The sequence below is a fragment of the Brachypodium distachyon genome, chromosome 4 (genome assembly GCF_000005505.3).
Source record: "Brachypodium distachyon strain Bd21 chromosome 4, Brachypodium_distachyon_v3.0, whole genome shotgun sequence".
Lineage (NCBI taxonomy): Eukaryota > Viridiplantae > Streptophyta > Magnoliopsida > Poales > Poaceae > Brachypodium > Brachypodium distachyon.
In genome coordinates this window covers 5,782,189-5,798,641 of record NC_016134.3, presented here as the reverse complement: position 1 = coordinate 5,798,641, position 16,453 = coordinate 5,782,189, and the positions used below count along the sequence as shown (strand labels likewise).

The 16,453-nt window shown below is 45.5% G+C and overlaps 2 protein-coding genes across 4 annotated transcripts; one reads left to right on the top strand and one right to left on the bottom strand.

Annotated features, from left to right (window-relative positions):
* The first annotated feature begins 5,367 nt into the window (after positions 1-5,367).
* LOC100833917 (glutamate formimidoyltransferase) lies at positions 5,368-6,956 on the top strand. Of its 2 annotated transcripts, none has more exons than XM_010238935.3 (3): positions 5,368-5,561; positions 5,693-6,199; positions 6,305-6,956. In XM_010238935.3, the coding sequence occupies exons 2-3, from the start codon at positions 5,821-5,823 to the stop codon at positions 6,826-6,828; spliced, it is 903 nt and encodes a 300-aa protein (XP_010237237.1). In that variant the 5' UTR covers positions 5,368-5,561; positions 5,693-5,820; the 3' UTR covers positions 6,829-6,956. The 2 variants fall into 2 exon arrangements, with proteins under 2 accessions (XP_010237237.1, XP_003576127.1); XM_003576079.4 differs by having other exon boundaries at positions 5,372-5,585.
* Positions 6,957-11,663: 4,707 nt separating this feature from the next.
* LOC104584395 lies at positions 11,664-13,377 on the bottom strand. Of its 2 annotated transcripts, none has more exons than XM_010238934.3 (4): positions 12,641-13,377; positions 12,499-12,520; positions 12,304-12,362; positions 11,664-12,029 (listed from the first exon to the last, which is right to left on the bottom strand). In XM_010238934.3, the coding sequence occupies exons 1-4, from the start codon at positions 12,831-12,833 to the stop codon at positions 12,019-12,021; spliced, it is 285 nt and encodes a 94-aa protein (XP_010237236.1). In that variant the 5' UTR covers positions 12,834-13,377; the 3' UTR covers positions 11,664-12,018. The 2 variants fall into 2 exon arrangements, with proteins under 2 accessions (XP_010237236.1, XP_010237235.1); XM_010238933.3 differs by having other exon boundaries at positions 11,920-12,213; positions 12,641-13,366.
* Between the last annotated feature and the right edge of the window lie 3,076 nt (positions 13,378-16,453).

Sequence of the window (16,453 nt, the reverse complement as noted above, 5' to 3'; positions counted from 1 at the left end):
GGTGTCTGCTTCTGGATGCTTGGCTGGCGAGGTTACTACCAGCAACGCAACAACGTACCCCAAGCGACGCTGTGGGGAGAGCAACACGCCGGTTGCGACGGAGGAACAGAAGAGAAGAGGAGGAGAGGCGCCATTAGTTATTGTCCGCCCTCGCCGTGAAGCAACTGCATAGCGAGACGGCTAGGCTCTAGGCAGCTAGGTCAATCACCCCATGCTCGTGGTGGGCCTTGTGTGCATGTGTGGCCTCCAAGTGGCGCTCTGTTACATAGCGCTTATCTCGAAATTTGGATTTATGGGAAAAAGAAATTACATGGAACACCAATCACTTATTCATCGTGCAAAATAACTGTCAAAAATCAAGTAGAAGTTGAAAAATCAACAGTTTCTGATGAACCTACATGCCAATTGGTAAAATATGTAGGAAAACACGAATAGCTATAAATAGGTAAGTAAAAGTTAGAAAACAAAATGTACCTTTGAAATCAAGCAGGGCACCAAAATGATAAAAAATATAATGTTTTCATAATAATGGGCACAATACGAGCCAACAAAGAGTCCCATGCAAACCATACAACGGGGGATAACAAGAGAATGTGTCCGCGCAACTGAAAGCATATCTAGGCCCCCTAAGTGGGTTTTGGTAATTATGATCAATCGAATAAACGACTAATACTTGTGTTAAGTGTATGATAAGGATTAGTACCATCTATTGGCGTTTGTCGGGCATCTATGACACCCAAAAATAAAAGGACCAAAGATAAACATTTCTATTTTTTTCTATATTATTTGTGATGATAATCACTTTGAGTCCTAGGAAATAAGGACGTCGAAAGTCCCATGAGAGGACCCAATGCATACCTACAAACCTTGTTGTCCAGATCTAAATGTTAAATATATCGTTGTTTTAGGTTGAGAGGAAATTTTGCTGATAAGCACCATTGTGTTTCAAGGGGTGCTAACCAGAATTTCTCCCAGGTATCAGAAAGCTACACGAATCCTTTCTGACACTTCTTGGTCCGCCTGAGTTCCGGGGCACAACATCTATATGCAGCGATTAGGGGGTAGAGAACCACAATTAATCATCAAACTTATGCCTCCACCAAGCGTTAAGACTCGCATAATCATCAAATCGACCCATTAGGACCATGTCTGGGTTTTCACGCCAGGCAACATGTATCTATGCTCTATAGCAACACGTTCAAAAGGACGATGCAAAACACCGTCGTTGCTAGATCTAGCTAATAGCCAAATCCACCTTTTCTTCCTGGATATCTAATACGAAAGTTGTCAACCGAACCATCAACACGCCACGTTGCTGCATATAGTGAGATGACCAGATGACTAGACCATGTTGTGGTCCACCATCGCCATGTCCAATTGATGTCAACACCGCCCATCAGATCTACCTAGAGGATATGTTGGCGGCCAAAACGGCTACCTTGAAAGCGATCGTCGGTGGCCAAAAAGGCTAGCTCCAGATATAGCGAGATGACTAGATGGTTGCACCATGTCATGGTCTACCACCGCCATGTTCGATTGCCGTCAACACCGCTCATCAGATCTGCCTAGAGGGTATGTCGGTGGCCACGACTACCTCCAAAGCGATCGTCGATATTGACAAAACAGAGAAGCCTCAACGATGGCCAAAATAACATGTAAGAGAGCACATGGGAGAAGATGTGCATACCAGGAACCTATCCAAGAGGAGACGATTGCCATATGACGATCCAGATCTGGCGTAGGATGAAATAGCTTGCCACATGACGATCTCCATCAATCACCGCCAGATCCTTTCAGATCGCCTTCGATCCTGATGAAGCTTCGCACCATCATGGTTGCCCACCCCAATGCTTCCACACCTATCACCTCCTCCAGCTATTTCCCTATGCCACAAGTAATGTGAGTGTCGCTGCAACCAAGGGCAGGCTATAGGTGTCCGCCCCTGCCAATCGCGAGGGGAATGAAAGTGGAAACAACTTTGCTGGGAATTGTAGTCACATGCTAGTATCAAAGAGAGCAACGCGTTTTTCACAGCTATCTTGCCAGCATATGCCAGCTTAGGGAATTATTTATAGTATTTAATCAGCACCATAAATTTTGGGAAATCTTGAAGATATTTTTTTTGGCAGAGTACCCCTCCCCCTTCCGACAGCCACATTAAAAAACACCGTTGTATTTGCAAAAATATATTGATGCACATTACAAGTATAAACAATAGACTTTACCCTTCTTTCGATATTATACTAACATCACTACAAAATACTTATTGAGGGCACGAATGGAAATGGTACAATTTATCTATGTGATAAGTATTTAGTTTGAAATGCACGTATCCTCGGGTCTAAATTACCGTGAGTACATAATCCCTGTTCTTTTGGATGATGTTGCATACTAACTTCAGTACAAAATACTTTACTTTTCTTTGGATTCTACTACCTTTTAACATGAGCACAAAATATCTACTAAAGACACCAATGGAAATGTTGTCATGTACTCCCTTTGTTCCATAATTCTTGCCGTTGTATTACTTCAAATCATTATGAGACGGTTACTCCCTCCGATCCATATTACTTGTCTCAAATTTGCGCAAATATGGATGTATCTATGTTTAAAAAGCGTCTAGATACATGTAATATTTCGATAAGTAATATGGGTCGGAGCGAGGATTTAGAGTGAATTCCACTTTTTAGCCTCAAGTTTCAGTTTTTTGACAGCTTTTACCCCATTTAGTGAGATTTTCATTTTTTTACCCCATTTAACAAAACTTGTGCCAGAAATTACCCCATTTTACGGTTTAGCCGGAATCTCTTTATTTTTTATAGTTGGGACCCACTTGCAGGCCTACATGGCGTGCCAACTAGGAGACCGAAGTGGACCGAACTGGTCCAGCCAGTGAACTGAACCGGTGCCTCCCACCCACTGAACTGAACCGATCTGACCTCTCCACAATCCGCAACGCCCGCAATGCCAGAGCCCCACCGTTCCTCCTTCTCCTGGCCGAGTCAAACCAGTGTCCCGCACCTATCAATCCATCAACTCCCGCAATGCCAGAGCCCACCGTTCCTCCTTCTAAAGCTTTACAAGCTACTAGCATAATGCAGGCCATCCACTTGAACCACACACACACACAGCGACAGCAATTGCTACTGCTAGAGCCATGACTCCAACGACTCGGACAATCATCACAACAGACTGCCTCAACCTGCGAAGCTCCTTCAACTTCCGCAGCTTCCTACCCATCTTGACCACCTGCTTGTTCTCCTCTGTTTCTTCCCACGGGTGCACGTTGGACGGAGCGTATACCTGCTTGTTCTCCTCTGTTTCCTCACACAGGTGCGGGAGGAAACTCGGTCAGTGGAGTCTCTTTTGGCTCGACCAGGCCAGGACCAGGAGAACTGGAGAAGGGACGGTGGGGGTGAGATCTAGCCTTGCGGGCGTTCTGGCTGGGTGGACCGGTAGGGTTCTGGGGCTGAACCGGTTCAGTTCAGGGTGTGGACCGGTTAGCTCCACATGGGCATCCTAGTTGGCACGCCACGTTGGCCTGCGTGTGGGGTCAAACTGTCAGGAAAAAACGGGATTTCAGCCAAAATCTAAATTGGGGTAATAAGTTTTGTTAATGGGGTAAAAAAACGAAAATCTCACTAAATAGGATAAAAACTGTCAAAAAATTGGAATTTGGGGCTAAAAATTAGAATTAACTTGAGTATTTAATTTAGAAGCCATACTTATCCTCAAAAAACCAACTGAACTAAAAGAATCAACTTAAGAAAGTCCTTGAAGTCACCGGGTTTAACTTCGCGTGTGTGGTCAGAGAGAGAGAGAAGAGATTCTTATTGAGCAAAACGAAAAGACAGGGGGCTATGTGCATAATAATATCGTGCCATTCGGCCCATCCCTCGGGTGTTTTACCCGCCGACGATTTGGCGCTCAATTCCATGTAGCATGGGTGTGCATTCCACAATGATATTCACGTGTTGCAAACATTGGGAAAACAACATAGGATTCGCCAAGCATGATCAGAGATTACTATTACTATGAACATTATATCACGGGCAACCGTGCACAAATGGTGTGAACGAAAATAAATGGTCAGCCAAGCACGATCAGAGAAAACAACATTATATCAGAGAAAACCGAGAAACCGATCACCAAAAAACTGAAAACCGAAGCGGATTAGATCGAAAAACCGTTCAAAAACGGTCTTAGGATCTCGGTTAACCGAAAATACCCGAAGTAACCGAATTATTATACTCTCTCCGTCACTTGTTTCAAGACTATGATGGATTATATAGCCTAGCCCACCAAAATTAGCCCAACCCATCTTACTTCCAAATAAAATCCCGACCCTAATTTATCTGGCCCCTCCCATGATCCTAGCCGCCCCGGTCCGCCCCTCCCGAGCCCAGACACCACGACGCACGATCTCCAACCCCAAATAGCCGGCCCACCGCTCTCCCTTAGTTGTCTGTTGTTCTTGTTACTCCTCACTCTGTCCCGATTCCCCTGTTCCTCTGCCAATTTTTAATTGAGTAAATTACAAAAAATCACCACATTGCGGTTCGGGTTTCATATTGGTACCGGTTTACGTTTTTGTTACTAAAACCCACCGGATTTACTCAACCGCTCGCTCGCCAGCGACTAAGCATGAAACTGACAGGGGCGGGCCCACCTGTGGGTCTACATTGGGTGCCAGCGTGGCAGCGAGAGACAGCGTGGCTGTAGCCAGCACGGGCTGCGTCCCAGGCCTAGCAGCCGCCGCCGCTGCCAACGAGCAGGTCCGCACGTACTTGTACTCGACAGCACGTGCACCATGGCAAGCTTCGCCGTGCAGCAGCGCATCCACGCAGCAACCGTTCGCAACGAACTAGGTGGTGCCCGGACGCCATGCCCCCCCCTCGAGACCGAGAACGCGAGGTTACGCCGCTGCGTCTGTGGACTCGAGCAAGGAGCAGAGCCGACGGCTAAGGGCGGCCTGCAGAGCGGCGGCGGCTCGCGGGTGCGTGCGGAGCTACAGCAGACGACGCGCGCGACCTCACGTGCGGCGGAGAGGGCGGCGGCACGCGGGGGAGGGCGCGGGCGGCGCTCGGGGCGATGCGCGGGTGAGCGTGCGGGCGCCGTGCGAGGGAGAGGGCCGCGGCACGCGGGGCGCGGCCTCAGGCGGCGCTCGGGAAAAGGCTGGCTGCAGCTGAGGGCTCGCCGGAGTTGGGGAAGACAACCACGAAATCAAAGCACCGGGAGGCAGGCTGCTCGAGAGAAACCTTCCACGTCTGTGCCACGTCTGCGCCAGCTAGACCCGACAGGTGGGCCCGCTTTGTCAGTTTCATGTTAGTTTCATGTTTAGTTGCTAAAGAGCGAGCGGTTACAAAAAATGGACCGGTACGAAACATAGCATGCAATGCGGTGGTTTTTTTTTAATTTACTCTTTTCAATTTCCTGATCTACTTCCAGGACGTATCCAGCAGCCGCGGGGACTCCGACAGCCGTTGCCCGTTGGTCATCTCGTCCCCCTTCTCCACCTGCTCGGCGCATGGAGGTAGGACGGCCGCTGCTACCTTCGCCAGGTTCTCCTCGCCGAGCGTCCCCAGGTTCTCCTCGTGCTCCTTGATGCTGATGGAGAGCCTTTCCTTTGTTCAATTTCATATTCGTTTGGTGGCATCCAATCCAATTTTGTGCGTGTACGTGTGGCTCACAGGCTGAGACGACGGACGCTTCTTCTCTTCAATTCTGTCCACAAGGCACAAGCTCATCTCCTCGACTTCTTTCCTTTCCTTGTGCTACGGAAATTAGTTTTCCTCTTGTTCTTGGAAGCTGCACACGAGGATGCTGAGGCCGATGCTGGCGTGCTGCAAGCTCTACGTCTCGGAGAGCCGGAGCGCGGCGGCGCTGCGGGCCGTGGAGCAGGCCGCGCGGCGGCACCACCCGGCCGTCGTCCTCGTCAACCGCTTCGCCGACGACGCCTACAACCGGGTCGGCTACACGCTCGTCGCCGACGCCTCCTCTCCGCTGCGTCGCGCCGTGGTCGGCATGGTCGGCGCCGCGCTGGACGCCATCGATCTCCGCTCCCACGCCGGCGCGCACCCGCGCCTCGGCGCCGTCGACCACGTCTGCTTCCACCCCCTCGACGCCGCCGCCTCCTCCCTCCGCCTGGTCGCCGACCTCGCCGCCGCCGCCGCCGCCGACATCGGGGACAATCTCCAAGGTTACCCCAATCCGATCCAATCGATTTCTGGATTTCTTCTTTTCCCCCCAATTTCTTCCGAAACCTAAGATTCTTCTTGCGTGGGCTGCAAAAATGGCATCGCAGTCCCCACGTACCTGTACGGCGCGGCGCACCGGGAAGGCCGGACGCTGGCGGCCATCAGAAGGCAGCTCGGCTACTTCCACTCCCCACGCGACGGTCAATGGCGCGGGGTGCCACTGTCCGCCGAGCTTCCCGTGGCGCCGGACGCCGGCCCGGGCACGCCGTCGGCGTCCAAGGGCGTGCTGGTCATGGGGGCGACGGGGTGGGTGGACAACTACAACGTGCCGGCGCGCACCGGCGACGTGGAGGCCGTCCGGCGGTTGGCGCGCCGCATCAGCGAGCGCGGCGGCGGGCTCCCGTCCGTCCAGGCCATGGGGCTCGCGCACGGCAATGGCGCCGCGGAGGTGGCGTGTAACCTGCTGGATCCGGGGAGGGTGGGAGCAGAGGAAGTGCAGAGCATGGTGGAGCGGCTCGCCGAGGAAGAAGGGTTCGCTGTTGGGAAAGGATATTTCACGGATTTCTCCCGGCACAAGATCATCGAGATGTACTACTCTTTGCACAAGGCTCGAGATCAAGATCAGGCTTAAGGACGATTTTCTCCTTAAAAACATAATTGTTGACTAATCGATCTTATATTTAATCATACTGTTCATGATACCGTCCAGCGGCGGACCCAAGAACGAATAAAGCAGGGGGCTAATTTTAACGCCTAAAAGTTTTGCTAGACTGTACGGTAATAAATGTTTATCCACCTAGAGGGAGCTAACTTTGACGTCCAAAAGCTAGACGGACAATAAACTGTACGGTAGTAAATGTTTATCGACCGAGACACTTTAGTCGTCTCCAAAGAAACAAAAACTATTAATGTTAGATCTGGATAGAATCTCTCGGTTTCAAATTAAACATAATAATCTGTAAGACCTCAAAGAACAAGTACCGGTGATAGAACATCGATCGCTCAAAATTTCAAATGCAATAAAACTTTTTTTTTTCAAGTCGAAGATGATGTATATTAAGATGAACACCCAGTACAATCTCGGAGTACTACATCCACCACACGTGGTGGAACAGAACCTACAGACCACCGTGCTCAACCCGTCAAAGCTAGCTAGCACATGACTAACCTTATTCTGAGATCTTTCCCCTTTCACAAAAAAAAACTTTTACCATTCTTCAACAGCTCACAAATTTCATTGACTAGGTCAGCATACCTAGAAGCATGATGCTCCGTCTCTCGTCCTGCCACCAAGACAACCATGCAATCCGTTGGTGTTGAAAACGGAGAATCGGGGATCTAAATCACCAAGGTATAGCTTACTTTTGATCTAAATCACCAAGGTATACCTTTCTTTTCAAAGTACACATTGCATTTCTGAAAAGAAAGGTACCTTGGTGACCTAAATCACCAAGGTATAGCTTACTTTTGCATCTACCATAATGGATAATAAAAAAATGTTCCAATGGATTGTGTAATTTATAGATTCCAACATTCAATTTTGTAATAATTGTCATTTGTGTAACCAAAAAGTAAGATTTATTCAAGTGCTATTGGAAGGAGAAGATTATCACCATATATACCTCTTGAATAGAGTGCCCTCCAACCATTCCGTCTGAAAACTCTCTCTAGCTAGTGCAATGGAATCTGAAGCAGGTGTCTTGAGTAAATGCTTGGGATCACAGTACACTTGTGCAATATTGTGATACCTTCTGGTGTATAAAAGAACTGATCAATATTGTGAGCAAAGTGCACAAGTGCTACATTTTGTGAGATGAACATTCATTTTAACTGTTATTTAATTAGATCACTTTGGACTCTTGTCAAGTAGAGAAATGAAACGCATTCTCCGTTCATGGAGGCCGTTCTTTCTTTCTTTTACGTACAGAGGCTTTGCATGACTGTGGTTTGCTCGGGAGGCATTGGGATTTGAGAGCTGTGGCGACACCTTGACATTGCTGTGGTGGGCTCTCAAGGCACAATGTGTACTGATACATCTGAGAGTGTCATCCTACTAGTCTGGGGTACCAAGTAGAGCCAGGCTGAAATGTTTGATCAAGATGCTTAGAACCTTTGACTACTCGAGAACACACTTGGAATGCCTGAGGGGAGATTTGGGATGGGAAAAGAATCATTAATTCATTGTGGCCCTAATTAATGATACTCTGCTTTAGATAAACTAAGAATGACACTAAGTGACGAATCATTTGCTTCCAAGAAACAAGATCTAGAACTACCATTATATTTGTCATGAAAAGTTGTTCAACAATATACTTATGTAGAATTGTTTGCTTGCACACAAATTTTTATACAAAATTAATGGTCAAAGTTGCTTATTTAGAGACATTGATAGTTTTGAATTTTTGGTGCAAAAGAGTACTTCAGCATCTATTTTGGTTATTTATTAAGATCTGGTAACTTATTAGGAACCCTAATTAAGCTCCAAGCAGAAATGGTCTCATTTGATGAAAAGATAGGTGCCTATGATCAGTTCTTGATGGATTGTTTCAACTGTATTACTTTATCTTTTATTAGGTTGCCTGGTGTTCATCGTACTAACAGATTTACTTCCTTTTAGAAGAGCAGAATCCAAATATAGTGTTGAACAAGTAGACGTAACGGTAGAGTTCTATGGTGGCGAACTTAATGGAATAAGTTATTGACCCGGACGCTTTTGGGATGCTTCTAATAACCAACAAATGACAAGTGCTCTTCCTTGTTTAGATCATATTTCAATCGGAACTTTCTGCGTCCATCCTGTAGCTTGTAGCTTGAAAGAAAAGGGCAAGTGGAGGTTGTGAAGTACTTCCTCCGATTCATAAAAAATGTCGTCCATTTTTTATTAAGTTAGCACAAAACGTTAATCCATCAGATAATTTCTTTTTGTAGTTGGTTTTGGACCGTAGGCATTTGGCAAGTGTAGCAGAGGCAGATGAAATCAGATTCTGCGGAGGTTGCGTCATTGGTTATTTGGTTTGCTTTTACATAACAGAGTTAGGCTTTGCATCTTTTTGTTATCGTGGGCTTGGGAGGCACTCGGATCCGCGCGCTTTGACGACTTCACCAATTTCGCGGGTGACAGCTCGTTCAGCAGTGGTCGGCGGTAGCAGAAAGAGGGCGGTGGCCGGAGGATCCATGAATGGCGCGGTGGCCGGACATGTGAGGAGGCGTGACCGCGTGAAACGTCGTTGCAGGCGCCGCCACTGCTGCGGTTCGCCGCCATCGTCCTGCAGGCGTTGTCATTGTATGTGCTGTGGCCGCCATAGTCGGACCTGAATTAGGGATCGGGCGGCACTCAGTAGAGAGTTGTGTCTAGCTGCTTGGGAGGTTAATTAGGATCTCCGAGCGAGTTTGGGGTTCGGCTTGCATTGCATGGTGGCATGTATTGCATTGTAAAACCGGATAATGACCGAATTGTTAGCATACTTGGGAAGGGAAATACAGACTGATATCAGACTATAATTTTGGATAATTCGGTATCCGCACGATCTATACCATATCCTATACCGTATTCGAATAAGTTGCACAGTATCCGATACATGTGTATGATCGGATAGTAATTTTCTTCTGGTATTCTATAACGTCGGCGGATTTGGTCGATAGTTATCCTTATCTACTTTCACCCTTGGTAGTATATCATAAAACTGAAGTTCTTTCTTTTCTGCTAAGTCTGAGGGTGTTCCATACATTGTATTAAAGGGGATGCTCGAGCAACGCACTGGATAAAGCGATATTTTAACCGGAGCCGGGACCTATCGGAGTTTTATCGACCCTTCACCGGCATCAAGATTCGTGCGGCCGTCCAACACATTACCAGATACATGAATTTTCATCTTCTACAGCAGCTTGCATGCAGAGCAAAAGAATCTTTAATCAGGGACGGAGACAAGGGGGGCGCCTAAGACCCCCCCCCCCTAATCCCAGCTCGTCCATCTCATGTCGAATTCCTTGCTCCGTCCCTGTCTTTAATCATTGTGGGCCTGATGCTACTTTGGAGCAATTAACCATCATACTGATGACATAAGTGAAATCAAAGCTTCAAAAGCATAGTACACTTCAAAAGGTGCTTTTATGAAGGAATTGCCCAGCCATGCATGACTACCCAAATTCCTCTATTCTAAAAATATATGATGTCCTAGAAAGCTGAGGTCAATTAATTACTCCCTCCGTCATATATTAAGTGTCGCAACTCTGTCTAAATACATGTTTAGTGTGTAGGTACATAGGTACGGAGTATTTAGACAAACTTGTGATGAAACGGAGGAAGTAATTGACAACCGATTGATAAGAGTACAATTCAGATTTGTTAGATATAAATTGTACTACTAGATTTATTATAAAAATGTTTGATTGCATATATTGTACAATCACTTGCTTACATGTTTATATAGATAACGGTGGTCAAAGTTGCTCATGGAAAATGTGCAAAGTCATTGGCTTATAAAGACCCATGCTAGATGGCTGACATATTGACCAGGCACAGGCTACAACACATCCCGAGATGTGTGCTATGTGACCAATCAGAGGAGACCATAAACCAATTGTTGGCCGACAATCCCTTCTTTGGGGCCCCATGATACGAGGTTCTCTCGTAGATCTGATTGACCACCGCCCCCCTAAAGTCAGCGAAGAGTTTGTGGACTCGTGGCAGTGTTCACCTCGCCTCCCACGATGCGGATGCGCGTCTCATCTTTAGTCATGCTCACAACATGATGGATCTAGGAACACCGAAACATATATAACCCCTTCGACAATGCGGAATCCGACATCACCAGTACTCTACTTGACAAGGTCAAGGCCGGCATTGGCGACTTGGCGAGCGTTCCGGCCTCGGGGCTTTGATTTCCAAGGCGCTTAGCATTTACGAGTGTGGTGTTGTAACACCATGGGTGTGGCTGGCCTTCTATGGTTTGTAAATAACTCTTCTTCTCGATGCATTGAAACACAAGGTTTTGTGTTTTTCGAGAGAAAGAAGTATGTAGTTTGGTCTTACGGTGCAAGTACCGTAACATTAATTTTGTTTTCTTATCAAGTTCTCATAACTTGTTGGGAACCCTAGCTAGCTAGTTAAGCCGGCCGGAACAGATATGGTCGTAAGATAGGTGCCTAGCATCTTTTCTTGATGGATTCTTTCAGCTGGTGTACACTGTTACAGTATCTTCTTCTAGGTCATGTGTTGTTCATAGTCCATATCAACAGAAGCGGAATTCTAGTAGTAATTAACTTCTGCATGCATGTTGAAAGAAAAAGGCAAACGGAGTACCGATCATGTGCTTGAGAATTACTTTCGCTCAAAGGCAAAGATAGCACAATGCTAATTAGGCTTATCAAGAATTAAGTATTTAATGTTTTACTAGTACAATACCCGTGCGTTGCCACGGCCTGCACACGAAAATTCACGTTTATAGAAAAGGCAACATAGTTTGGTGAAACATGTTAATTCACATCTATTAGTGCAAACATCATATGCATGATGCAGACTAACGAACTAACATGATATGCTAGAAACTTTTAGATAGAAGTGTATAAACTGATGCAAAATGTAGTAATAAATCTAAGCTGCATGATAGTTTGGATGATGTTAATACTTCCTCCGTTTCATAATTCTTGTCTCAAATTTGTCCAAAAATGGATGTATATCTTCTTAAAAAGCGTCTAGATACATTCAATATTTTGACAAGAATTATGGAACGGAGGGAGTATTAAAAACATGGAAATGCCAACACTCCATTGTAATTTGACATCATTTTTGTATACTCCGAGAGCTTCAACTGCAGTCCTGCTACATCAAGCCTTCAAAATAAGAATTGAACCCAGTTACAGAAAAAGAAGAAAAGGAAAATTTGGGGCTGTTTCTGCTGTTGAATCTACAAGTTGCAAGTCCTTTGCCAACTGCTCATCAACACATTTTCTGTACAATGAAGTAATTTTTGCACCAAACATTCCTTTTTCTTTATGGTGCCTGATAATATTAAATCTGAAGATAGCCAAATTATCAGAAGCTGATCAAGGTTTATGTACAATCAGCATAGCATGTATACCAAAGCTAATCAAGTGTAAAACCAACCTCCATTCTGGATTGTCGGCATTGAATATAGCTCCACCCGCTCCATAGCAACCTCTACCCTGCAATCCCAAAAAAGATGAGACACACTAAATCTAAATTTGCGTTTCTCACCACACTGACAGAGATCTCGTGAAACAGAGGCATAAACACAATAAATATAACCCCACAACAGCAGTAATCACACTTAACTCTCACCTGAATCGCCTGAAGGCCAAGTCTGCAAAACTCCAAGCATTCCACCAAGAGCACCACATGACATGAAGCATCTCAAATGCAGAGCAGCTAAATCAGAGCATGATTCGAGAAATCAAGGGACGTGAGGAGGAGGAGAGAGCACCTGATCTGGAGGGGATCTCCAGTGATGGCTGCTTCAGGGATGGAGAGGAGGGGGCGGCGGCCGCCGCGGCCAGAGAATGGGATGGGGGCGGCGGCCAGAGGAAGGGGCATGCAGCAGCGATCGGAGGGGAGGAGAGGTGCCATGTGAGGAGGAGGAGAGACGCCATGTGATGTGAGGGGAAGAGAAGCACCATGGTTGGCGAGGGTGAAGAGAGGCGCCGTGGCCGTCGATGCGCGGGCCTTCTGCTCTATCTCTCTCTGGCAAGGAGAGCGAAGAGATGGGGCTTCCAGTCCCTACGATGGAAAAGGGATAAGGTGGGGGCGACGCGAGGAAGCGCGGGTCGCGGCGGATGCGCGCGGGAAGTCGGGCGGCGGGAATCCGCAGGGACACCTACGGCAGCGGCCTGGGCTGGAAGGCCGCGGCTTGGCGCTGGGAGGCCGGCGGTTGGGCTTAGAGACTGGCGGCGGCTGGGCTTCGGAGGCTGGCGGCGGCACGAGCTGGAAGGCCGCGGCTTGGCGCTGGATGGCCGGCGGTTGCCTGAATCGGGAAAGAGAGGAAACAAAATTGTGATTTTTTTCTTAAATTTTATTACTAATCTGAAAAGTCGAAAATGCCCTCCTCTAATACTATGTCTGGTCTAAGTGGAGTATTGGATACTGTAAAATCTGCCTTGTACATAGTTTTTGGCTCAACCTTGTTTAAGGTTTCCCGCACTTGTATAAATACCGAGAAAAATCCTATGAGACATGGTCTAGTTCTTCAGCTTGAGGCTGATGTGATAATGTGTGTCCTGCACGGATCTCCAAGTGTTTCTTCTTCAGGTGCCTTTTTCTTTGTCTCGAGATAATGCTGCCAATGAACCAGTTTTAGAGAACCTACTAGAAATGATCTTAGGTCATTAGGTATCCTCGTATCCTACCCTATCATGCAGGTATCCCATATGTATCTCAATTAATTTTCTTTTTAAAAAAATAGAATACCGTTTGATACGTATTTCGCGATATCCGAAGGTATGTAACCCCCTGTACGCTCAAATTTCTGCAGTATCTGTGTTTTCTAATGAAGAGCTCTTCGACCTTAAGGACAAGGTTTACGGCGCACTCTGCATCCTCAGGGGCCTCGCGCGGCCGGCCACACCAAGAAACAAATCAGAAGGTGCACACCTCTGTTTTTCCCAGGGTGCATCACTTCCGAACATACAGTTCATCTCAATGAACATCTAATCGGCAATGCCTCTTCTCCACAGCAAATCCTCAGAAAATCAAGGATATATGGAAGATACGAGCATGCCATGAAAAACCATATCTTTTTCGATTCAATCCATATGGGTAAAATCTGCTTTCATTAAATCCATCTGATGTCACAAGCATAAAGCATTGGTCCCCTCTTCATTTTTTTCCTCCGGTCCTGAGGGCGCTGCCGGCGCAAGATCCATGCTCAATTGTGGCTTACGGTCAGCCCAGTTGTCTACCCTATCCGTAGAATATATACTCTCTCTATCCAACAAAAGATGTCTCAAGTATGTCAAAATTTGAATGTATATATACAATAAGTAATGTCTAGATACATTCAAATTTAGACGGAGGAAATACGAGGACGGTCATATTTTCGATATAGGTTCAGATGGGAAAAGAAGAAAGACTTGGAGATCCGTGCGGGACAGGTGTCACGTGTCAACTGTCAACTCACCACATGGGTCTAAAGGGATAAAGAATTAGACCAGGTGTCATAAGATTTTTTTCCCCCATAAATACCTAACCTTGCTACCTTATCCTAGTGGGATTAATATTAGACCCGACCCAGCTTTAGACTAAAGTTGAGCTATGCCCCCCCACCAAGACCAATATTGTCACCTCACATGGTGATGAACAAGACCTCCCTTAGGAGAGACTTCCCTCACCTTTGATCTTGCTTTTCTACCGAGAATTTGTAAGATACACAACTGCTTCGGTTGTGTAGAACTAGAGGGGTTCATCAGATCACCTTTGGTGTGTGTTCTAGGGGCTAATTGATCGTGAGTTTTCTAGGCTAGTTATCATTCAATCGTTAAGATCGGGAACTTGCCCCGTGTATCACCTAAGATGGAAAATTCGTACAACATAATTTGAGCACCAAAAGACAGAACTTATAGCACAAGGATGAATCAATTCAACGTTGATTTGAGCATGCACCAAAAGACAGACTGATAGCAAGATGACAAACAATGCAATCTGAGCACCGAAAAATGCAGTTCTCATGATAATTACATGAATCAAACCTACACAACATAATCTTAGAAGTAAAGGAACAAATTGTAGTACAAGGATAAATCCAGTCAAGAGACATCATTATTTGAGTACCAAAAGATGGAATGAGCAAGATATAAGGATGAATCGATTCTAGACAACATCAAGATGTCTACTTCAAGAATGTGTTTACACTGTCCTTTCATTCCTGGACCCGCATTGTTCCAAACAAAATAAAATAAATAGAACCCTTGATCGAAAGAACAAATGGAAGAAGACAGGATCAGCTAGACAGAAATTAGGCCATGTGTGCAGGTATGATTGAACTATTTGTCGAGATTCATGGCTTGGCGCCTTTCGCTCGATTTCGTGGACCGAGAATGATTGATGTCTCTTTCTGTTCATGCCTAGCATTAGTGAGAGAGAAGGCGTCTTTTCGTTTTCTGCACAAAGATCGGTAATAATGAGAGTTTGTGTGACCTTACTTTCATGGTTGTTGGCTTTTGATGCATCATACTCCCAGCTACCCATTATCACCTAATGCTGAAAAGAAAATTTCATTTAATTGATACAAATGTCAAAAAAGAAGGAAAACTATTAGTTATCAGAGAGCCAAGAGTGCACTATTATTAGGCTTAATATATGCATGTACCTGGACAAGTGGAGGCTATATTAGTCAAATATAAACTTGTCATGATTGTGATTACCTAAAGAGTCAATTAACTGATGGACAACTAGAGTATTAGAACTTGCTTCCAGGAGTCCCACACCACAGGGTAGGAACTGAAAGTGGACAGGCAGAATCAATAGGCATCCACTACATCGTGCAATTGGACTATCTGAAATTCAATTCGCATTTTACGGTAAAAAATTCAATTCGTGATTAGCATCCTTCGTTACTCAAATCCTACATATTCAATAAACATTTTTAAAATTAAATATACACACTGGATTTCCCACTTTCTGCTGTTCTGTTTAACACCTCAAAAAAAGTGTTCCTTTTCTAAGCAAAACATGTTTCTGACAGTAGCAGAAATGTCAATCTCGTCGTGTGTAAATAATTACATTCAAATAGTTGGTACATTAGCATTATTCGTTTGTTTTATTATGTTGTCGTAGCTCTTTGTCCATCCTGGTAACAAACAAATAGGCTTTTGCAGTAACCTTGGGAAACTACAGGATGCCGAGTGTTTGAATTCAAAGGTTACATTGTCGGTGAATCATGTGCTTTTTTATCCTACATACTTGTCTTGTCTTCTATCATTCAGCCCCAGCAGCTCACTGATACTCAAGATATAATACTACTATTAGGGCTTGATGAACGATTAGATTGAGGTAATTAAGGCGGAGCATTCCAAAGTAGATCTATTGACTCAGATGCATGATGGGTTGGCAAATTTTTCTTATCCGCATACTTGTTTCATCTGCTGTGATGATGCCTAGTTACAAATGCATGATGCAACATGAACAAGAAAACCACCAGATAAAAACAAAAGGTACGTCAAAGTCCGTATATATAAATCCTTTTTTTGTTGACACCATATGATTCCATTATCTAAACAGAAAACATAGTCCACTTGTTTCAATT